This window comes from Mustela putorius, unplaced genomic scaffold (genome assembly GCF_011764305.1).
Source record: "Mustela putorius furo isolate JIRA1106 unplaced genomic scaffold, ASM1176430v1.1 tig00000224_pilon_pilon_pilon, whole genome shotgun sequence".
Classification (NCBI taxonomy): Eukaryota; Metazoa; Chordata; class Mammalia; order Carnivora; family Mustelidae; genus Mustela; species Mustela putorius.
The window spans coordinates 17311496-17336319 of record NW_025421321.1 but is presented as its reverse complement, the minus strand read 5'-3'; the positions used below and the strand labels follow the sequence as shown (position 1 = coordinate 17336319).

General features: G+C 38.1%; 1 protein-coding gene across 6 annotated transcripts in view; it reads left to right on the top strand.

Annotated features, from left to right (window-relative positions):
* The window catches only part of TSGA10 (testis specific 10), a 151475-nt gene that overhangs the window by 115870 nt on the left and 10781 nt on the right, over positions 1–24824 (top strand). For 5 of the 6 annotated variants that reach the window (XM_045077804.1, XM_045077803.1, XM_045077801.1 and 2 more), the window contains 3 exons: positions 15575–15777; positions 20997–21101; positions 21283–21432. In XM_045077804.1, coding sequence (XP_044933739.1) covers positions 15575–15777; positions 20997–21101; positions 21283–21432 — 458 coding nt within the window. Of the gene's footprint in view, positions 1–15574; positions 15778–20996; positions 21102–21282; positions 21433–24824 lie in introns of those variants that run through there. The other variant, XR_006606012.1, reaches the window with a different exon arrangement.

Below are 24824 nucleotides of genomic sequence, written 5' to 3'. Positions count from 1 at the left end.
GTAGTGGTGGTTGTTCTCTTGTTGTCTTTTTTTTTTTTTTTTTCCTTTCCTGGTTGGTTTTCTGGGGAAGGGGCCTGCCACGTGGGTTTTCAGTCCCTGAAGTTCTCTCACCTAAGTCCTCCCGCCCCCCTCAAGGGGTTGGGCTCTGAGGAAACTGGTTTTTTTCAGGCTTTTGTTCTCTGGAGGCTTTTATATTTGTTCACTTTTGTTTTTCTTTCTCACCTTGACAGCTTTTGATGGTTTTTGTAGGTTTAGAGGAAAGCAAACTGCACCCTGACCTCCCTCTCAGAGAGAAGCCTCAGTCTGGCTGCAGAGCCCAGATAAATCCCCCCTTGGCTGCTGGCAGAGCAGGTTCCCAGTCACCGTCCCTGGGGACTCAGGATTTTTTGCTTGTACCCAAAACCACAGCAGCGGCAGCTGTCTGGGCAGCTCCAGACTGCCAGAGAAGTTCCAAGCAGGGAATCACACACTGAGATTTTCCCGCTGGCCAGGGCTAAGAGTGCCTGGTCTTTCCAGGTCCGAGAGCACCGGGCTGGCATTTGTGTGCACCTCTCTCAGGGGAGGGCGCTGGGCATGACTTGGACTCTGATGGCACAGCAGGACACTTGCGTGGGGACTGCAAAAAGGCTGTGCTTCTGTTGGCTGGGGAGGCTCCCAGCCTCTCACGGGAGCTGGGGGCCATGCACTCTCAGGTGCGCTGACCTGGTTTCTCTGCCGCACTCTCTCAGGCTCTGTGCCAGAGGTGGCTGTCCTGGGTATGGGGACTTAAGCCCCAACACAAACAACCCTATTCCTGAAATTTCCCCCCGTGATCCTTTGCTCTTTTTGAGTGCTTTCTACCAGACTCCCGAGTTAATGCTAGTCCCCAGGCACAGGGCACTCTCGTATTGGGGTATTACTTTCCAAGGGTCACCTCTGGTGGCTCCCTCCCCCTTTTGTTTATCTTCCAATATCAGTCCGACTTTCTCACTCTGCTTTACCTGCCCACTGGCATCTTCTGCTCCAGTAGAGATCCAGACATGTATAACTCTGATCTCAAGCTGATTTCGTGGGTGATTGGAGATCTTTGGAAGGTAATCAGCTCACTTTAGGGTGCAGGTTGAACAGGCGCCTCCTCCTACTTCCCCGCCATCTTGTCTCCCCCTGCCTACCCCTATTTTATATCTTTTTTCCCCTGTTCTTGATAATAGTTATCCTAGTGGTTGTGAAATGGTCAGGCTAAGTCTAACTGTATTTTAAAATACTCCTGACATAAATTTTTTGCCTTAAAAGTTAGTTATTTATGTATATATGTTTACCCCCATTTTAGGCTATAGTTTCAAATGCAGGGACCATCTTATTTACATTTGTATTTCCTCAGCTATGTGTATAGGCTATAACCAAATAATTTTGTAAATTAAATTTTGATTTTGAGATAATTATAGATTCACATGCAATTGTAAGAAATGATACAAAGTATCATTTACCTGGTCTCCCCAATTATAACCTCTTGTAAAATTATTGTATAATATCACAACCAGGATGTTGACATTGAATCAGGCAAGATATGGAACATTTCCATCAAGGATACATCATGTTGCACTTTTGTAGCCCTGTCTTCTTCCCTTCTGTCCCTACCCACCCCCTTAACCCATAGCAACCACTAATCTAGTCTTCCTTTCTCTAATTTTATCACTTCAAGAATGTTACATAAATGGAATCATATGGTATGTAACTTTTTGGGCTTGGATTTTTTCACTCAGCATAATTCTCTGGAGAGTCATCTAGGTTATTGCATGTATTAGTAGTTCATTCCTTTTCATTGTTAAGCAGTATTCTGTGCTTTGGGTATAACACAGTTTGTTTAACCATTCATGCATTGAATACCTGGGTTATTTCTAGTTTTTAGATCATACAAATAAAACCATTGTAAACATTGTCTACATGTTTTTGTGTGAAACCTGTCTTCATTTCTCATTAAATGCCCAGAAATGCAGCTTTTGGATTATATGGTAGTTGCATAATTCATTTTTTTTTAAAGTGCCAAACTTTTTTCCCCCAGTCTATACCGTTTTGCATTCCCACCAACAATATGTGAGTGATCAGTTTTTCCACATCTTTGTCCATAGTTGGTGGTGTCACTATTTTTTATTTTGACCATCCTGATATAGGTATAGTGATATATCATCGTCCAGTTGCATTTTCCTAAATTAATGAAGCAGACCATATTTTTATATGATAATTTGCCATTTATATATCTTCTTTGGTGAAACAGCTCTCTCTTTTGCCCATGTTTTCAATGAATTATTTACTTTTTTAATGTTGAATATTAAGCATTCTTTATACATCTTAGATACTGGTCCTTTATCAGATATGTGGTTTGTAGATATTTTCTCCCAGTATGTAGCTTGTGTTTTCATCTTCTTATCAGCATCTTTCTAAGAGCAAAGTTTAAGTTTGGGGAATGTGCAGTTTATCAGTTTCCTTTTATGGATTGTGCTTTTGGTTTTAAGTCTAAAAATTCTTTACATAGCTCTCAATCCTAAAGGTTTTTCCTAGGTTTTATTCTAAAAATGTTATAATTTTATGTTTCACATTTAATGCTATGATCCATTTTGAGTCAGTTTCTACATAAGGGTGTGAGTTTTACATCAAGCTTCACTTTTTTGCCTATGGGTGTCCAATTGTTTCAGTACCATTTGTTTGTAGCTTACTATTGTCATAGTATTTTTTCTAAAAATTACTCCCTCCATTAAATTGATTCTTTACATTTGTGAAAAATCATTGGACATACAGAGTGGGCCTATTTCTTGTTTTTCTATTCTTTTACATTTATCTATGTGTCTGTCTCTTCCCTAATACCACACAATTTTTATTACTGTAGCTATATAATGTCTTTAAATCAAGTAGACTGATATTTTTTTCAAGTAGACTGATTTTGTCCACTTTACTCTGCTTTTTCAAAATTTTCTTAGCTATTCTAGTTTCCTTGCCTTTCCATATAAATATTAGGATATTGTATATATTTTCATAAAAAATCTTGTTGAGATTTTGATAGGAATCACATTAAACTGGGGAAGAAATGACATCTTTACTGTATTGAGACTTCCAATCCATGAATATGGCATGTTTTATTTAGATCTTCTTTGATTTCTTTTATCAGATTGGTGTAGCAGCATGTAAGTTCTGTATCTGTTTTGTGAGATTTACAACTACAAAATGTAGAATACTTCTTTTTTTTTTTTTTTGAGTTACCATAAATGGTATTGTAGTTTTAATTTTGCTAGGAATATGTTCATTGCAAATATATGTAAGTATTGATTTTTGAATGTTTATCTTATATTCTGTGACCTTACTGAATTCACTTACTAGTTCTAGTGGTTTTTCTGTAGATTCTTTGCAGTTTTCTACATAGATGAGCATGTTATCTGAAGATAAGAATTTTATTTCTTCATGTTCAATCTTTATGCTATTTCTTGCCTTATTATACTGGTTAGTACTTTAATGCTATGTTGAATAAGAGGGGTGAAAGTTCTTGCTTTATTCCAGGAGTCAGTTTTTACCATTAAGCATACTGTTACCTGTCAAATTTTGTAGATGCTTTTTATTAAGTTGGGGATATTTCTGTCTATGTCTGTATTTCTGAGAGTTTTTATCATGAATGAGTATTGAATTTTTGTTAAATGCTTTTTCTACATCAATTAATATACTCATTTTTATTCTTTAGCCTGTTGTTATGATAGATTATACTGATTAATGTTTGAAAATTGAGCCAGCCTTGCATTCCTGGAATCACTCAGATGATTTTAAACAAGGAAGTATAGGTTAAGGGGAAAAGATCTATACATCTATGTTCATTCTCCAGTGAAATAAGGGTTTTAGAATCTTTTACAGTCTTAGTTTACTTTTCTTCTTTAAAAAAATCATTTTGGTTTGTAACACACCTAGAAGCTTTCTGGGTGTAATTTGAAAATAGTCCCTGTACTCAGAGCAGATAGATAGATCACAAAAAGAGACAAGCTACTCCAGACTGATAGGTGGTAGTATTATTAAGCAAAGGAAACTTACATATGAGGCTTGTCTTGGACATAAGAAGGATGAATGGATCTTTGCACTAACCTACCAAATCTTAAACATTTATAAAGAGGTCCTAACTGAATTCAGTCATATACTGTGTGAGTATTTTCAACATTGTATCAATATACCACCTCTGTGTCTTTGGAGCAGCCTCTGGGAATGGGAAAGACTAATAGAACCCACATTTTAGGTATAGGGGAGAGGGTAGGGAGTCTTTGAGTATCTAGGTCCAGTTCATAGGTCAATTGGTAGTCACATATTTATGAGGATGTTCCCCAACACTGAGATATGTATAACCATACCAATTCACCCAGGCCTTGGTTTTCTATTTTTCAAATAAATACAGTATATCTGTCTCTTATCTAACTCTTCTTAAGAGGAATGTCAAGAATATGAATTTCAAATATACATCCTTTAATGCTCTTTAATTAATACTTGTATTGTAGATGATTTTCTTAGGAATAATATGGGGCGCCTGGGTGGCTCAGTGGGTTAAAGCGTCTGCCTTTGGCTCAGGTCATGATCCCAGGGTCCTGGGATCGAGCCCCACATCGGGCTCTCTGCTCAGCAGGGGGCCTGCTTCCTCCTCTCTCTGCCTGCCTCTCTGTCTGTGATCTCTGTCTGTTAATAAATAAATAAAATCTTAAAAAAAAAAGAATAATATGAAATGTGCTTTGGAGAATCTCATATAATTTTTAATGAAACAAAAGATTTTTAAAAGTATAATAATCTTCTTAGACTACAGTGAATTTCAGAAACTAAAACTAGAATGAGAACTATTCTCTTATTATAAATGTTTTGCTATATTTTCTTCAAGCTCTTTTCTTTTCCTAGCCAAATTTTTGTGTTCATTTACATATTTGCAATAGTAGCATATTAAATTTAGTATTCTACTTTTCACTACTTCCCTATTGCTGGGCAGTAAGAATTTTTCAGATTTTTTTTAAATTTTTTATTTTTTATAAACATATTTTTATCCCCAGGGGTACAGGTCTGTGAATCACCAGGTTTACACACTTCACAGCACTCACCAAAGCACATACCCTCCCCAATGTCCATAATCCCACCCCCTTCTCCCAAACCCCCTCCCCCCAGCAACCCTCAGTTTGTTTTGTGAGATTAAGAGTCACTTATGGTTTGTCTCCCTCCCAATCCCATCTTGTTTCATTGATTCTTCTTCTACTCACTTAAGCCCCCATGTTGTGTCACCACTTCCTCATATCAGGGAGATCATATGATAGTTGTCTTTCTCTGCTTGACTTATTTCGCTAAGCATGATACGCTCTAGTTCCATCCGTGTTGTCGCAAATGGCAAGATTTCATTTCTTTTGATGGCTGCATAGTATTCCATTGTGTATATATACCACATCTTCTTGATCCATTCATCTGTTGATGGGCATCTAGGTTCTTTCCATAGTTTGGCTATTGTGGACATTGCTGCTATAAACATTCGGGTGCACGTGCCCCTTTGGACCACTACGTTTGTATCTTTAGGGTAAATACCCAGTAGTGCAATTGCTGGGTCATAGGGCAGTTCTATTTTCAACATTTTGAGGAATCTCCATGCTGTTTTCCAGCTTGCATTCCCACCAACAGTGTAGGAGGGTTCCCCTTTCTCCACATCCTCGCCAGCATCTGTCATTTCCTGACTTGTTGATTTTAGCCATTCTGACTGGTGTGAGGTGATATCTTATTGTGGTTTTGATTTGTATTTCCCTGATGCCGAGTGATATGGAGCGTTTTTTTCATGTGTCTGTTGGCCATCTGGATGTCTTCTTTGCAGAAATGTCTGTTCATGTCCTCTGCCCATTTCTTGATTGGATTATTTGTTCTTTGGGTGTTGAGTTTGCTAAGTTCTTTATAGATTTTGGACACTAGTCCTTTATCTGATATGTCGTTTGCAAATATCTTCTCCCATTCTGTCAGTTGTCTTTTGATTTTGTTAACTGTTTCCTTTGCTGTGCAAAAGCTTTTGATCTTGATGAAATCCCAATAGTTCATTTTTGCCCTTGCTTCCCTTGCCTTTGGCGTTGTTCCTAGGAAGATGTTGCTGCGGCTGAGGTCAAAGAGGTTGCTGCCTGTGCTCTCCTCAAGGATTTTGATGGATTCCTTTCACACATTGAGGTCCTTCATCCATTTTGAGTCTATTTTCGTGTGTGGTGTAAGGAAATGGTCCAATTTCATTTTTCTTCATGTGGCTGTCCAATTTTCCCAGCACCATTTATTGAAGAGGCTGTCTTTTTTCCATTGCACATTCTTTCCTGCTTTGTCGAAGATTAGTTGACCATAGAGTTGAGGGTCTATTTCTGGGCTCTCTATTCTGTTCCATTGATCTATGTGTCTGTTTTTGTGCCAGTACCATGCTGTCTTGATGATGACAGCTTTGTAATAGAGCTTGAAGTCTGGAATTGTGATGCCACCAACTTTGGCTTTCTTTTTCAATATTCCTTTGGCTATTCGACGTCTTTTCTGGTTCCATATAAATTTTAGAATTATTTGTTCCATTTTTTGAAAAAGATGGATGGTACTTTGATAGGAATTGCATTGAATGTGTAGATTGCTTTAGGTAGCATAGACATTTTCACAATATTTATTCTTCCAATCCAGGAGCATGGAACATTTTTCCATTTCTTTGCATCTTCCTCAATTTCTTTCATGAGTACTTTATAGTTTTCTGAGTATAAATTCTGTGCCTCTTTGGTTAGGTTTATTCCTAGGTATCTTATGGTTTTGGGTGCAATTGTAAATGGGATTGACTCCTTAATTTCTCTTTCTTCTGTCTTGTTGTTGGTGTAGAGAAATGCAACTGATTTCTGTGCATTGACTTTATATCCTGACACTTTACTGAATTCCTGTACAAGTTCTAGCAGTTTTGGAGTGGAGTCTTTTGGGTTTTCCACATATAGTATCATATCATCTGCGAAGAGTGATAATTTGACTTCTTCTTTGCCGATTTGGATGCCTTTAATTTCCTTTTGTTGTCTGATTGCTGAGGCTAGGACCTCTAGTACTATGTTGAATAGCAGTGGTGATAATGGACATCCCTGCCGTGTTCCTGACCTTAGCAGAAAAGCTTTCTGTTTTTCTCCATTGAGAATGATATTTGTGGTGGGTTTTTCAGATTTTTTGTGTGTATAAAACAACATGGTATTATTTTGCTACATAAAACTTTTATCACATTTTGCATTATATTCTTTTTTAAATTTTTTATTTTTTATAAACATGTAATATATTTTTATCCCCCGGGGTACAGGTCTGTGACATTGGGGAGGTTATATGCTATGGTGAGTGCTGTGAAGTGTGTAAACCGGCAATTCACAGATATTTTGCTTTATATTCTTAAGATGCATTCCCAGAAGTGGGAATTTGGGCATATATAGTCAGAAAGCTCTCAGAAAGTTATGAAACACAATTACAAAGAACCTAGTGGTGCTCTCATGGGCAGATGTTCTGAGCATGATGTAGCAGAAATGTCTTCTCTTTGATATCAGCCATAGAACTGAGATGATGAAGTGAATATCATCATGTGGAAATCATAGCAAGGAGACGCACATGTGCTGCTGCTGTGGCTCTAAGGCCTACCACTTTTAGAAGTCAATGTGGCAAATTATTGTTGCCCTGCCAAGTAGAACAGAAAGTATAACTTGAGTGCAAAGTCTAAACGGTGAAATACCACTGGGACCAGTTCAATGAGGCATGTAAAAGTTGTATATCAGAGATTCAGGCATGGATTCCATGAAGAAGCAACACCTAAACCCAGAATGGCAGCTGTTGCATTATCCAGTTCATCCTAAGGATTTCAGCAATTAGTCATGCAATAAAACTTTTTTTTTAAAGAAAACTAGTAACTTCATGATAATAAGAAGCAAAACAATATGCTACTTAGAAGCTTAATAAAGAACTCTTAATCTCACAAAACAAACTGAGGGTTGCCGGGGGTAGGGGGTTTGGGAGAAGGGGGTGGGATTATGGACATTGGGGAGGGTATGTGATTTGGTGAGTGCTGTGAAGTGTGTAAACCTGGTGATTCACAGACCTGTACCCCTGGGGATAAAAATATATGTTTATAAAAAATAAAAAATTAAAAAAAAAAAAGAACCATGGAAAGTGATAGCTAAGAGTCCCCCTTTAGAGTTAGAGCAAGCCTTAAAGACTTATCCCTACCGTCTGGCAAAGGAGTCCAAATTTAATTGGATCAGACTGTAAAGCAATTTATACCCATAGGCCATTGTGAAATCAATAGAGCAGTTAGTCAACAATTAATGGAGACTAGCATTTAGATGATAGCAATAGAAACAGACCAGCTAGAAACTTAACAGGAAGATCAAGGAGAGAGACAATCAAAGATAGCCTGACTAAATCCACTGTCATCTCAATAGAAAGCTTTAGAGAGACTGTAAACATGCTGATGGTAAATGAGTCAGAGTGATTATGGATATACCCTGAGGAATAACACCAGAAGTTGTACACTGCAAGGGAAATAGACTTCATGGGAACTGTCCAGGGAAAGGAAGGGAGGGAAGGAGGCAAGGAGGAAGGAAGGAAAGAAGGAAGGAAAGGAAGGTAGGGAAGGAAGGAAAGCAATGAAGGACTATAGTAAGTCCTGACATGGAGAGGGTCAGTATTCAGAGTTGTTATAATATAGAAGCTTAAATGCCCAGTGTTCATCAATGACAAGAATTTGACTTTCAAAGAAATAAGAAAGTGTGACTCAGCTACAGGTAAATAAAGCAAGCAAAAGAAACTGCCTTTGAGAACAGTTCATAATTCCCATATCCTTATTATTAATCTCTACTGCTGACACATTGTCATCATACATTCCTTTACTTCTTTAAACATGGTTTCCTGTAGAGTTAAGGTAGAGGAATAGGGAAGCCATAAGTTTGTCTCATCTCTCGAACACAGCTAGATAACTATCAAATCACTCCAAATACCCAAGAAATTGACCTGAAGACTGGTAAAACAAACTGCACATGTAGAGGTAGAAAATAGGAGTTACAGAGAGTTGATTTGAGGGAGAAAAGAACTGCAGGTGCTGCAGGAAAGTGGGAGCCCTGATCACAGAGAGAAGGGTGAGAGAGAAAGAGAGAGAAAGAGTTAAAGCAACACACAAGGGATTGCACAAGAAAAACTATTCCTCAAAACTATTGATTGGGAAAAGGAGAGGGGATGCCTACACAAGTAGTGGTGCTCAAAGTCTGAAGCTTTAGAAGCCTGTGCCATTGTCACAGTAATGACTGGTGGGCTTAGCAGTGCTCCAGTGAGGAAGGAGGCTAGAGATCAGGAGCAGACAGTATGGTTTGAGGATCCCCTGGGTCCCACAGGGAGAAACATTTGCCCTTCTTGGAGTGCATTTGGGAAGGGTGGCATGGCCTCTCTGGGAACAAAAGAGCTGGCAGGCACTAATATGCTGCCCTGCTTACTGGCATAGGAACAAAGAAACTGGTTAAGGGCAGCAAACCTGGGTGCTAGCTTTTTACTGTGCTTTAACATAAACTCTGAACCACTGCGTGGTCATGCAACTGCTTTTCAGGGACAAGCCAGCACCAGCAACAGCATGGCAAGACCCTCCCCCAGCAGATCAGTGTGGGTCCCTAAAATTTGGAGTTTTGAACCTAGCTGCATGTCTGAGATAAAACACATGAGATCAGACACAGACAGGCAGCAATCTGATGAAAGCTGGGGACACAAGGGGAGAGATTGTTTGCTCTTCTGGGGGGCTTCTTGAAGAGTGGTGGGAGCAAACTCCCTGGTCTGGGGTCAAGAGAGAATGGCATCACCCCCTGCCAAACCCAACAGCACTGACCAACTTGACAGCAACAAAACACCCCCCCAGTGGATGCTGGCCCTACTTAAAATAAGACCCACCCCTTTGTGCCCTGCAGGTGCATCTCCATAGGGCAAGTCTTCTTGAATATCAGCACAGCAGGCCTTTCCCCCAAAAGACCAGCACAAACCCCTTGCACACACCAAGTCATAGAGTGTTGCAAAGCTTCAGGTCTAAGGAAAATAGAATCCATCTTCTTTTAACAAGCAGACCAAAACACACCCAGTTAAAACTTGGCAGAGTGGACAAGGTCCAGACACTCCCCCAGTGCAGGCAAGAAGAAGCTCTGCAGAGGACTGACCTGAGGGAAAGAGCAGCCAATATAAAACAGCAGAGTGCACACTTTGAAACACTTCCTGAAGCACCAGGCCCAGCACATATAGGACCTCTTCTTAACATAGCTATTACTCTCAGGAGCAGGAATGTAACAGTCTTTCTTAAAAATCACACACAAAAAAGTGACCTAAGCAAAATGACAGGTTTGAGGAACTCACCCCAAAAGAAGGAATAAGAAGTAATGGCCAGGGATTTAATCAAAACAGATATAAATGAGATTCTTGAACCAGAGTTTAAAACAACAATCATAAGGATACTAGCTGGGCTTGAGAAAAGTGGCAAAGACACGAGAGAATCCTTTACTGTGGAGATAAAAGAACTAAAAAATGGTCAGTCCAAAATAAAAAAAAGTGCTATAACTGAGATGCAAAACTGACTGGATGCAATGAGGATGAGAATGGCTGAAGCATAGGAATAAATCAGTGATATAGAAGATGAAATTATGGAAAATAATAAAGCTGAAAAGAAGAGGGGAGGAAAAGTATTGAATCATGAATGTAGCCTTAGGGAACTCAGTAACTCCTTAAAGCATAATAACATTTGTATCAGGAGTCTCAGAAGAAGAGAGGGAAAAGTGGGCAGGAAGATTATTTGAGAAAATTAGAACTGAAAACTTCTCTAATTGGGGGAAGAAAACAGACATCAAAATCTAAGAAGCACAGAGAGCTCTGATCAAATTCAACAAAAGCTGACCTCCACCAAGACATTTCATATTCAAATTCACCAAATACACAGACAAGGAAAGAATCCTGAAAGCAGCAATGGAAAAAAGTCCTTAACCTATAAGGGAAGACAAATTAGGTTTACAGCAGATCTGTCAACAGAAACTTGGCAGGCCAAGTATATTGTATATCAATATACAATAATCAATTACATCTCTATATACAATGTACAATCCAAAAAAATGAAAATAAAACAATTCCATCAGATGAGATTGCATCAAAAGGGATTGCACCAAGAGGAGATAAAATGCTTAGGTGTAATTTTAACAAAAGGAGTGCAAAATTTGTACTTTACAAAACATTGCTTAAAAAATTTTAAAGAGGACCTAAGTAAATGGAAAGACATTCTGTATTCATGGATTAGAAGATTATACATTGTTAAAAAGGCAGTACTACCCCCAAATTGATCTATAGATTCAATACAATGCCTATCAGAATCCCAGCTGGTTTCTTTATAGAAATTGGCAGGGTGCTATGAAGTTCAAGTGCCCCAGAGTAGCCAAAACAATCCTGAAAAAGAACAAATCTGGGGTGCCTGGGTGGCTCAGTTGGTTGAGCATCTGCCTTTGGCTCTGGTTATGATCTCAGGGTCCCGGAATCAAGCCCCACATTGGGCTCCCTGCTCAGCAGGGAGTCTGCTTTTCCCTCTCCACCTCCCCCTTGCTCATTTTCTCTTTCTCAAATAAATAAAATCTTTTTAAAAAGAGGTAGAGTGAGAAGAAAAAGAATAAAATCAGAGAACTAACACTTCCCAATTTCAAAACTGGGTACAGAAGTACAGTAATCGAGGTAGAGTAATACCAGCATGAAGAAAGACATACAGGCCAGTGGAACAGAATTGAGAATCTAGAAATAGTGTTAAGTTTGTGCTCAAATTATTTTCAGAAAATTGATGCCAATACAACTTAATGAGGGAAGAGTAGTCTCTTCAGTGAATGGTTCTGGGACAATTGAACATCCACATGGAAAAGAATAATGCTGGACTCTTACCACATACCATATGCAAAAATTAACTTAAAATAGATTATAGGCCTGAATGTAAGAGCTAAAATTATAAAACTCTTAATGAGAAAACATTAAGTAAATCTTTGTGACCTTGGGTTAGGTAATGCTTTCTTAGATCCACATCAAAAGCACAAGCCACAACAGAAAAAAATAGATTAAAAGGATTTCCTCAAGTTTCCCAGCATCATATGTTGAAAAGACTGTCTTTTTTTCCATTGTATATTCTTTCCTGCTTTGTCAAAGATTAGTTGAGTGTCCATTTCTGGGTTTTCTATTCCATCCTATTGATCTGTCTGTCTTTGTGCCAGTGACAGCTTTGTAATAGAGCTTAAAGTCTGGAATTGTGATGCCTCCAGCTTTGGTTTTCTTTTTCAAGATTTCTTTGGCTCTTTGCGGTCTTTTGTGGTTCCATACAAATTTTAGGATTATTTGTTCTAGCTCTCTGAAAAATGCTGGTAGTGTTTTGATAGGGATTGCATTAAATGTATAGATTGCTTTGGGTAGTTATAGGCATTATAACAGTATTTGCTCTTCTGATACATGAGCATGGAATGTTCTATTTGTGTCTTCCTCAATTTCTCTCATAAGTGTTCCATAGTTTTCAGAGTGCAGATCTTTTACTTCTTTGGTTAGTTTTATTCCTATGTATATTACGGGTTTTGGTGCAATTGTAAATGGGACCAATTTTTTGATTTCTCTTTCTGTTGCTTCATTGTTGGTGTATAGAAATGCAGCAGATTTCTGTGCTTTGATTTTATATCCTACAACTTTGATGAACTCCTGCATCAGTTCTAGCAATTTTTTGGTGGAGTCTTTTGGGTTTTCTACAGGTATCATGTCATCTGAAAAGAGTGAACGTTTGAGTTCTTCTTTGCTAATTTGGGTGCACTTTATTTTTGTTGTCTGATAGCTGAGGCTAGGACTTCTACTACCATGTTGAATAACAGTGGTGAGAGTGGACATCCCTGTCATATTCCTGACCTTAGAGGAAAAGCTCTGTTTTTACCCATGGAGGATGTATTAGCTGTGGGTCTTTCATATATGGCCTTTATGATGTTGATGTATGTTCCCTCTATCCCTACTTTATGGAGGGTTTTTTATCAAGAAAGGATGCTGTGTTTTGTCAAATGCTTTTTTCTGCATCGTTATTACTTAGCCATAAAAGAGAATGAAATCTTGCTACTTGCAATGACGTGGGTGGAGCTAGCATGTATTATACTAAATGAAGTAAGTCAGTTAGAGAAAGACAAATATGTTATGATTTCACTCATATGAAGAATTTAAGAAACATAACATTAATATAGGGGAAAGAAAAAAGAGAGAGAGGCAAAGCATAGAAGAGACTCTTAATTACAGAAAACAAACTGAGGGTTGCTAAGGGGCAGGTAGGTGGGGGATAGGATAAATGGGTGATGGGCATAAAGGAGGGCACTTGTTGTGATGACCACTGGGTGTTATATATAAGTGATGAATCACTAAATTCTATTCCTGAAACTAATATTACACTATGTCTTAACTAACTGGAATTTAAATAAAAACAAACAAATGAAAAAAAAAACAGTTGAATTGTAAGTAAATGGAAATTGGGTGAGTTGTATGAGTTGTATGTAAATTATAATCTCAATAAAGCTATTGCCAAAAGAAGTGATTCTAAAAAAAATTTTGTATTCCTCCTGGCAGAGTGTATGAAATTGCCATTGCCCACTTTAATGTTAATCAATACACACTAAGAAATTTGCCAATTTGATAAACTAGGACAATGGTTCAACTGAAAGAGATTTTGCTCCCCTGTGACCATTCCACAATGTCTGGAGATTTTTTTTAAAAGATATTTTATTATTTATTTGAGATAAAGACAGAAAGATAAAGAGAGAGAGAGAGAGCACAAGTGGGAGAAAGGGAAGAGGGAGAGAGAGAAGCAGTTTCCCTGTTGAGCATCGAGCCCAACACGGCTCAATCCCAGACCTAAGATCATGACCAGATCCTAAGTCAGACACTTAACTGACTGAGCTACTAAGGTGCCCCTGGAGTTAGTTTTGATTGTCACAAGTGGGGTAGGAGGATGCTATTGGCCTCTAATGAGTTGAGACCAGGTATGCTGCTAAATATCCTACAGCACATAAAACACCTCCCTACACCAAATAATTTTCCAACCCAAGAGGTCAGTAGTGTTAAGATTATGAAACCATGGACTAGAAATAGCATCTTGTTTCATTTTGTATTTATTAGATTATTAGTAAGGGTAGTTTTTCCCCATATGTTTTCTAATGAGTTGTATTTTGTAAATCTTCTGTTTGTATGATTTGTTCATATTTCTCATCAATTCACATAGTTCCTTTTTGTATAAGATTTAACCATCTTACTTATTGAGTTTCTTTAAAATAAATTTTTTAAAATGTGAACATGTGTTGGGATGAGCACTGGGTGTTATATGCAACTCATGAATCATTGAACACTACAGCGAAAACTTATGATGTACTATATATTGGCTAATTGAACATAATGAAAAAACCTTGAGTATAGATGACACAAAATTTTAATTAGTTTCAGGTGTACAATGCAATGATTCAATAAGATTATACAAATGCTGTGCTTACCACAATTGCAGCTACCATTTGTCACCATACAAACTGAGTTTATATTCTTCCAGTTGTTTCCTTCCAAATTTTGGTTAGGTTTATATTGACTATTGCTATGTTTATTTTTTATATGGTTATACATCATTCTTAATTGTATCTAGTATAGACAGTCCTTCCCCTATCTGCTCACTCCTCCCTCATAATTTCATCTTTATTAAATTCTTTTTTCTTAAGGTTCTATTTTTTCCACATTTAACTTTTTAAATACATCTATAATTTATTATAATGTGTATTATGAGATAAAGAACACCTTTTTTTCTAAAAAAATATCTGGTTTTCCTCCTTTTGAAGAAACATTTGGCTTACAGAGCATTTTTGAGACTCAAGAAAATCTTAAAAAAACTAAGCTTTTCACAGCTTTATGCAAGAGAGAGAATGTGCAACTCCTTATCTTCCTTAACTATGAGGGACAATAATATTCTACAAGGTAGTTAGCCATTAGTAACTCACCTAACTTAGGACAAAACAGTAGTCATGTATAGCACCATGTCAGTCTTGCAGAAATATATTAAAAAAAAAATTTCTGGGAATGGAAATCCTTTGCAGTTTGGGATTATTAGTAAGTGTTAAATTAATGAATTCTTTATATGATCAGAGAATTGAAGAAAATGATACTGTGTGTGTGTGTGTGTGTGTGTGTGTGTGTTTGGTAGGAAGGAAGACATAATTTCTAATTAAGAAATTAAAAGCAGTTTTCAGGGGGCCCCCGGTGGCTCAGTGGGTTAAACCTCTGCCTTCTGCTTGGGTCATGATCTCAGGGTTCTAGGACTGAGCCCCGCATCAGGCTCTCTGCTCAGTGGGGAGCCTGCTCCCTTTACCCCCAGCCTGCATCTCTGCCTGCTTATGACCTCTGTCTGTCAAATAAATAAACAAAATCTTTATAAAAAGAAGTTGTCAATTTATAGCATTATATAGAAATTTTATGAGTCTCATAGTAGATCAGTTAAATGAATGGGAATAAGTATAGATATCTTCCTATTATCATACAGATGGAGAATGAGTTAGATTCTGCTCGCTCTGAAATAGAACTCCTCAGGAGTCAGATGACAAATGAGAGAATCTCCATGCAGAATCTAGAAGCTTTGCTGGTGGCCAATCGAGACAAAGAATATCAGTCTCAGATAGCGCTTCAAGAAAAAGAATCTGAAATTCAGCTTCTTAAAGAACACCTTTGTTTGGCAGAAAATAAAATGTGAGTTGGTTAGCAATACAGTAGCATGAATTCGTATTTTAAATTTTTTTTATACTTTATAGGTTGGTAGAATTTAAAAGCTGGAATTTAGACAATTTAGTGCCCATCTTTTGCCATTAATTAAACTGAGAATCAGAAATACTGTGATTTGCCTAAGATTTAGTACTTGTTTCTATTATATGTTTATCTAAATTTAAATTGAACCATCTTTGTTGATTATTTCCAACAGAGCTTTGGATATAATAAAATGTCTGACCTAAAACCTTACCTTTTAGAAATATTATAACAAATTTTTAGGAAAAAAAATGAGCACTACTGAAACCAGAGGAATTTTTCTGTTTATGGATGCACCTGGTTGCTGCTGAGTATTTAGACTTGTCACTTAGTATTTCCTTAGTATTGGGTACCTGGAAGAACTCTTATATTTACAGAATACTGAAGACTTCCCTTAGAGCACTGACTTTGGGTTTTTTGTTTTTTTTAAGCATTCCTAGCTCCATTACCATCTTATTACAAGACCCTTGGCTAGGAGGTAGTAGAAATGCCTGCCTGGACAGTGAATGTTTTATTATTAAACCTGGTGACCTCTCACAAAAACCAATGGGGACCCTTAGCCTCATTGTTTTCTGTCCCATCTATAATACTTTTTCATCCCCTCAACTCTGTCCTCCCATCCTAGAATGGGACCCGGGGGGAGGATAGGAATCATGGTCTTAGGAATCAGTCACTCCTAGGACCCCCTGACTGAGGAAGGGTTGCAAAGCCAGGGCCAGTTTCCTTGAAAAACTATTTTCAGGTTATGGCAGCTGTGAGTCATTCTTTTCAGTCACAGTAGCTGGGCTTTTGTAATATGTTCAACTGGTTCTGCAGGATCACTTTCTCAAGCTGGTATTTGGAAATCCACCTTGGTGAAATATGCCCAACCCCCTTACCTTTAGGGATGCATTTTGTTTTAGAATGTATAATCACTTAGAACTGGTAAGCATAATAAACTCTTATGTTCTTAATCTCTAAAGTTTAGATTTCAGCAGTCAGCAGTGCTGTCCGGCAGGCAAAGAGGATAGAATGTTCTGTGCAAGCAGCATTCATTGCTTTCACCATCTTCCTTATGATAGTGTGCCTTATCACAGAGTTTTTGAGGCATTGTTTGGCTCTAAGGAGGATCCTGTTAAATTGAAGAGATTTTGTTTTTTACAGTTTGTATATGCAAATATAAATTGCATGAATCAAATTTCATTATAAGTATATACAAGACACTTGATTTAATAAATATACATAGTAGGAATAATAATGGTATTGATTATTTGGTTTTAATACTACTTTGTATATAATACCTTAAAGTACTTTAAAAAATAGATAATATAGATAGATAATAATAATATTACCCATCTAAACATAGGGTTAATAGAGAGAAGGTTTAACTAATTGAATGGGATAAAGAAACAAGAGCATTGAATGACACATTGGACCAGATGGATCTCATATATACAGAACATTCCACCCTAAAAGAACAGAATACTCATTCTTCTCAAGTGCACATGGAACCTTCTCAAGAATAGAACACATACTGGGTCACAAATCAGGACTCAACTGATACCAAAAGACTGAGATTATTCCCTGCATATTCTCAGATCACAATGTTTTGAAACTGGAGCTCAATTACAAGGAAAAGTTTAGAAGGAACTCAAACACCTGGAAGCTAAAGACCACCTTGCTTAAGAATGCTTGGATCAACCAGGAGATCAAAGAAGAACTGAAACAATTCATGGAAACCAATGACAATGAAGACACTTCAGTCCAAAACCTATGGGATACAGCAAAGGCAGTCCTAAGGGGGAAATACATAGCCATCCAAGCCTCCCTCAAAAACATTAAAAAATCCAGAACACAGCAGCTGTCTCTACACCTTAAAGAACTGGATAATCAACAACAAATCAAAACCAACTCCACACATAAGAAGGGAAATAATCAAGATTAGAGCAGAGATCAATGAGGTAGAAACCAGAGATACAGTCGAATGTATCAATGAAACTAGAAGCTGTTTTTTTTGAAAGAATCAATAAGATCGATAAACCATTGGCAACACTAATCCAAAAGAAAAGAGAGAAAGCCCCAAATTCATAAAATTATAAATGAAAAGGGAGAGATCACAACAAACACCAAGGAAGTAGAAACAATCATCAGAAGTTATTATCAACAGTTATATGCCAATAAGCTAAGCAACCTAGATGAAATGGATGCATTCCTGAAAAACTATAAACTCCCAAAATTGAACCAGGAAGAAATTGACAACCTGAATAGACCAATATTTAGTAACGAGATTGAAGCAGTGATCAAAAACCTCCAAAAAACTAGAGCCCAGGATCTTGTGGATTCCCTGGGGAATTCTACCAAACTTTCGAAGAAGAAATAACACCTATTCTTCTGAAGCTGTTTCAAAAAATTGAAGCAGAAGGAAAGCTTCCAGACTCTTTCTATGAAGCCAGCTTTTCCCTGATCCCCAAACCAGGCAAAGACCCTACCAAAATGGAGAATTTCAGACCAGTATCACTGATGAATATGGATGCTAAGATTCTCAACAAGATCCTAGCAAACAGGATCCAACAGCACATCAAAAAGATTATCCACCATGACCAGGTGGGATTCATCCCTGGGCTACAAAGATGGTTCAACTTTTGCAAATCAATCGATGTGATAGAACAAATTAATAAGAGAAGAGAGAAGAACCACATGGTCTTCTCAATTGATGCAGAAAAAGCATTTGACAAAATCCAGCATCCATTCCTGATTAAAACGCTTCAAAGTATAGGGATAGAGGGAACATACCTGAATTTCATAAAATCTATCTATGAAAGACTCACAGCAAATATCATCCTCAATGGGAAAAAGCTTGCAGCCTTCCTGTTGAGGTCAGGAACACGACAAGGATGCCCACTCTCACCACTCTTGTTCAACATAGTATTAGAAGTCCTGGCAACAGCAATCAGACAACAAAGAGAAATAAAAGGTATCCAAATTGGCAATGAAGAAGTCAAACTCTCTTTCTTCGCAGATGACATGATTCTTTATATGGAAAACCCAAAAGACTCCACCCCCAAACTACTAGAACTCATACAGCAATTCAACAATGTGGCAGGATACAAAGTCAATGTACAGAAACCAGTGGCTTTCTTAAACACTAACAATGAAAATACAGAAAGGGAAATTAGAGAATCGATTCCATTTACTATAGCACCAAGAACCATAAGATACCTGGGAATAAACCTTACCAAATAGGTAAAGGAACTGTACTCGAGGAACTACAGAACACTCGTGAAAGAAATTGAAGAAGACACAAAAAGATGGAAGACCATTCCATGCTCTTGGATCGGAAGAATAAACATTGTTAAAATGTCTATACTTTTAATGCCATTCTGATAAAAATTCCACCAGTATTTTTCAAAGAGCTGAAACAAATAATCCTAAAATTTGTATGGAATCAGAAGAGACCCCGAATAGCTAAGGAAATGTTGAAAAACAAAAATAAAACTGGGGACATCATGTTACCTGATTTCAAGCTTTACTACAAAGCTGTGATCACCAAGACAGCATGGTACTGGCATAAAAACAGACACATAGACCAGTGGAACAGAGTAGAGAGCCCAGATATGAACCCTCAACTCTATGGGCAAATAATCTTTGACAAAACAGGAAAAAATATACAGTGGAAAAAAGACAGTCTCTCCAATAAATGGTACTGGGAAAACTGGGCAGCTATATGTAGAAGAATGAAACTCGACCATTCTCTTACATCGTACAGATAGATAAACTCAAAATGGATAAAAGACCTCAACGTGAGATAGGAATCCATCAGAATCCTAGAGGAGAACATAGGCAGTAACTTCTTGAATATGAGCCACAGCAACTTCTTTCAAGATATGTCTCCAAAGGCAAAGGAAAAGCGAAAATGAACTTTTGGGACTTCATCAAGATCAAAAGCTTCTGCGCAGCAAAGGAAACAGTTAACAAAACAAAGAGGGAACCCATGGAATGGGAGAAGATATTTGCAAATGACAGTACAGACAAAAGGTTGATATCCAGAATCTATAAAGAACTCCTCAAACTCAAAACACACAAAAGAGACAATCATATTAAAAGGGGGGGGCAGAAGATATGGACAGACACTTCTCCAATAAAGACATACAAATGGCTATCAGACACATGAAAAAATGTTCTTCATCATCACTAGCCATCAGGGATATTCAAATTAACCACATTGAGATATCACCTTACACCAGTTAGAATGGCTAAAATTAGCAAGACAGGAAACAACATGTGTTGGAGAGGATGTGGAGAAAGGGGAATCCTCTTACACTGTTTGTGGGAATGCAAGTTGGTGCAGCAACTTGGGAGAACAGTGTGGAGATTCCTCAAGAAATTAAAAATAGAGCTTCCCTATGACACTGCAATTGCACTCCTGGGTATTTACCGCAAAGATACAGATGTAGTGAAAAGAAGGGCTATCTGTACCCCAATGTTTATAGCAGCAATGGCCACAGTCGCTAAACTGTAGAAAGAACCAAGATCCCCTTCAACAGACAAATGGGTAAGGAAGATGTGGTCCATATACACTATGGAGTAGTATGCCTCCATCAGAAAGGATGAATACCCACTTTTGTAGCAACATGGACGGGACTGGAAGAGAATATGCTGAGTGAAATAAGTCAAGCAGAGAGAGTCAATTATCATATGGTTTCACTTATTTGTGGAGCATAACAAATAGCATGGAGGACAAGGAGAGATGGAGAGGAGAAGGGAGTTGAGGGAAATTGGAAGGGGAGGTGAACAATGAGAGACTATGGACTCTGAAAACAATCTGAGAGTTTTGAAGGGGCGTGGGGTGGGAGGTTGGGGGAACCAGGTGGTGACTATTAGAGGGGGCACTGATTGCACAGAGCACTGGATGTGGTGCAAAAACAATGAATACTGTTATGCTGAAAAGAAATAAAAAATTTGAAAAAACTAATTGAATGGGACTGAGAGAGCTTAGCCTTTTCAAGTAGGCTATATTCATATTCACTACTTCTAAAATTGGCATATTTTAGATGTACTAATACATCCATAAAAATCAGTCTGGCATGGTTCCTACTGAGCAACCATTGCCAACATGGTTTAATGTGGTAAGTCCTAGCCATATTTTAAATTTAATCAGCTGTCACTCTTACTTTTTTTTAATACAGGGCCATCCAGAGTAGAGATGTGGCCCAGTTCAGAAATGTTGTAACACAGTTGGAAGCTGATTTAGACATTACCAAACGACAACTAGGGACAGAGCGCTTTGAAAGGTAAGTTCGTCTCTATGCAGTGTTCAGTCTGGAAAGCATTGTTGTTGTTGTTGTTTTTACATAACAACAGATTTTGATAATTTCATGACAGCTTTTAAAGTATGAACTGAACTATAGTTTTATGATGGTATTAGTAACATCACTGGATATAAAATTTAAAAGCCTCACTATTTTGCTTCAGGGAAAGGGCTGTACAAGAACTTCGCCGCCAGAATTACTCAAGTAATGCTTATCATATGAGTTCTACAATAAAGCCAAATACAAAATGTCATTCACCAGAACGTGCTCACCATCGATCTCCTGACCGAGGCCTAGATCGATCATTAGAAGAGTAAGTAGTTCAAGGATCCATTCTCTGGAGACCATATATAAAATTTGAGGAAGTAAGGAAGTTCAAATCAGTCTATCATTAATAGTGCTATTTAAACACAATTACATCATTAAGTATATAGACATAAAACTGAAATATTTTGATGATTAGTTTTATGTAAATTTACTAAAATAAAAGATCTTTATCTAATGTTTATATAAGTTATATATTTAAAATGTAATTTTATTCTTATTCTAAAACTTAAATTTTTCCATATGCTCACGTTAACAAAATATTAGATAATTACAGCACTATAAAATGCTTATGCTTTAGGAAAGCAGTTTATTTTTCAGAGGAAAATATTTTAGATATATTCTGATGTGTCACAAATTTTGTACAAATGCTTGAATTTCGAAATAAATTCAAACTTATAAAAAGTTATAAAAATAAAGTAATGCGGGGGAGGAGTCAAGATGGCGGAGAAGTAGCAGGCTGAGACTACTTCAGCTAGCAGGAGATCAGCTAGATAGCTTATCTAAAGATTGCAAACACCTGCAAATGCATCGGCAGATCGAAGAGAAGAAGAACAGCAATTCTGGAAACAGAAAACCACTTTCTGAAAGGTAGGACTGGCGGAGAAGTGAATCCAAAGGGAAGGGAAGATAGGCCCCGGGGGGAGGGGCCGGCTCCCAGCAATCGGCGGAGCAACGGAGCACAAAATCAGGACTTTTAAAAGTCTGTTCCACTGAGGGACATTGCTCCAGAGGCTAAACCGGGGCGAAGCCCATGTACGGTCAGCGTGGCCTCAGGTCCTGCAGGGTCACAGAAGTATCGGGGGTGTCTGAGTGTTGCAGAGCTTGCGGGTATTGGAACGGGAAAACTGGCTACAGAGACAGAGCTGACAGTAAGCTCACAGCTCGGTGTTACCTTGAACCAGCCACAGGCTCGGTGAGCTAGGAGCGCGGCCGGAGGTCAGGCAGACGGGAGTAACTGGGCACTGTTCTCTGAGGGCTCACTGAGAAGTGGGGCCCGGGGCTCTCGGCTCCTCTGGGCTGGAGACCAGGAGGCCGCCATTTGTATTCCCGTCCTCTGGAACTCTACGGAAAGTGCTCAGGGAACAAAAGCTCCTGAAAGCAAACCCGAGTGGATTACTCAGCCCGGCCCCTGGTAAGGGCGGTGCAATTCCGCCTGGGGCAAAGACACTTGAGAATCACTACACCAGGCCCCTCCCCCAGAAGATCAACAAGAAATCCAGCCAAGACCAAGTTGACCTACCAAGGAGTACGGTTTCAATACCAAGGAGAGCAGCAGAATTCCAGAAGAGGAGAAAGCAAAGCACGGAACTCATGGCTTTCTCCCTGTGATTTTTTTAGTCTTGCAGTTAATTTAATTTTTTTCTTTTTCATTTTTTTTTTTTCTCGGCTTCTGGTAAATTTTTTTTTAACTTTTACCCTTTTCTTTTTTAACGTTTTTTAAACTAGTTTATCTAATAAATATATTTTTTCTTCCTTATATTTTTCTTTATTCGTTTTCTAAAATTCTTTTCTTTTCTTTCTTTTTTCTTTTTTTTCTTTCTTCCTTTTTGAACCTCTTTTTATCCCCTTTCTCCCCCCTCACTATTTGGTATCTCTTCTAATTTGGTTAAAGCATATTTTCCTGGGGTTGTTGCCACCCTTTTAGTATTTTACTTGCTCCTTCATATACTCTTATCTGGACAAAATGACAAGACGGAAAAATTCAACACGAAAAAAAGAACAAGAGGCAGTACCGAAGGCTAGGGATCTAATCAATACAGACATCGGTAATATGTCAGATCTAGAGTTCAGAATGACAATTCTCAAGGTTCTAGCCGGGCTCAAAAAAGGCATGGAAGATATTAGAGAAACCCTCTCGAGAGATATAAAAGCCCTTTCTGGAGAAATAAAAGAACTAAAATCTAACCCAGTTGAAATTAAAAAAGCTATTAATGAGGTGCAATCAAAAATGGAGGCTCTCACTGCTAGGATAAATGAGGCAGAAGAAAGAATTAGTGATATAGAAGACCAAATGACAGGGAATAAAGAAGCTGAGCAAAAGAGGGACAAACAGCTACTGGACCATGAGGGGAGAATTCGAGAGATAAGTGACACCATAAGACAAAACAACATTAGAATAGTTGGGATTCCAGAAGAAGAAGAAAGAGAGAGGGGAGCAGAAGGTATACTGGAGAGAATTATTGGGGAGAATTTCCCCAATATGGCAAAGGGAACGAGCATCAAAATTCAGGAGGTTCAGAGAACGCCCCTCAAAATCAATGAGAATAGGCCCACACCCCGTCACCTAATAGTAAAATTTACAAGTCTCAGTGACAAAGAGAAAATCCTGAAAGCAGCCCGGGAAAAGAAGTCTGTAACATACAATGGTAAAAATATTAGATTGGCAGCTGACTTATCCACAGAGACCTGGCAGGCCAGAAAGAGCTGGCATGATATTTTCAGAGCACTAAACAAGAAAAACATGCAGCCAAGAATACTATATCCAGCTAGGCTATCATTGAAAATAGAAGGAGAGATTAAAAGCTGCCAGGACAAACAAAAACTGAAAGAATTTGCAAACACCAAACCAGCTCTACAGGAAATATTGAAACGGGTCCTCTAAGCAAAGAGAGAGCCTACAAGTGGTAGATCAGAAAGGAACAGAGACCATGTACAGTAACAGTCACCTTACAGGCAATACAATGGCACTAAATTCATATCTCTCAATAGTTACCCTGAATGTTAATGGGCTAAATGCCCCAATCAAAAGACACAGGGTATCCGAATGGATAAAAAACCAAAACCCATCAATATGTTGCCTCCAAGAAACTCATTTTAAGCCCGAAGACACCTCCAGATTTAAAGTGAGGGGGTGGAAAAGAATTTCCCATGCTAATGGACATCAGAAGAAAGCAGGAGTGGCAATCCTTATAGCAGATCAATTAGATTTTAAGCCAAAGACTATAATAAAAGATGAGGAAGGACACTATATCATACTCAAAGGGTCTGTCCAACAAGAAGATCTAACAATTCTAAATATGCCCCCAGCGTGGGAGCAGCTAACTATATAAACCAATTAATAACAAAATCAAAGAAACACATCAACAATAATACAATAATAGTAGGGGACTTTAACACTCCTCTCACTGAAATGGACAGATCATCCAAGCAAAAGATCAGCAAGGAAATAAAGGCCTTAAATGACACACTGGACCAGATAGACATCACAGGTATATTCAGAACATTTCATCCCAAAGCAACAGAATACACATTCTTCTCTAGTGTACATGGAACATTCTCCAGAATAGATCACATCCTCGGTCCTAAATCAGGACTCAACCGGTATCAAAAGATTGGAATCATTCCCTGCATATTTTCAGACCACAATGCTCTAAAGCT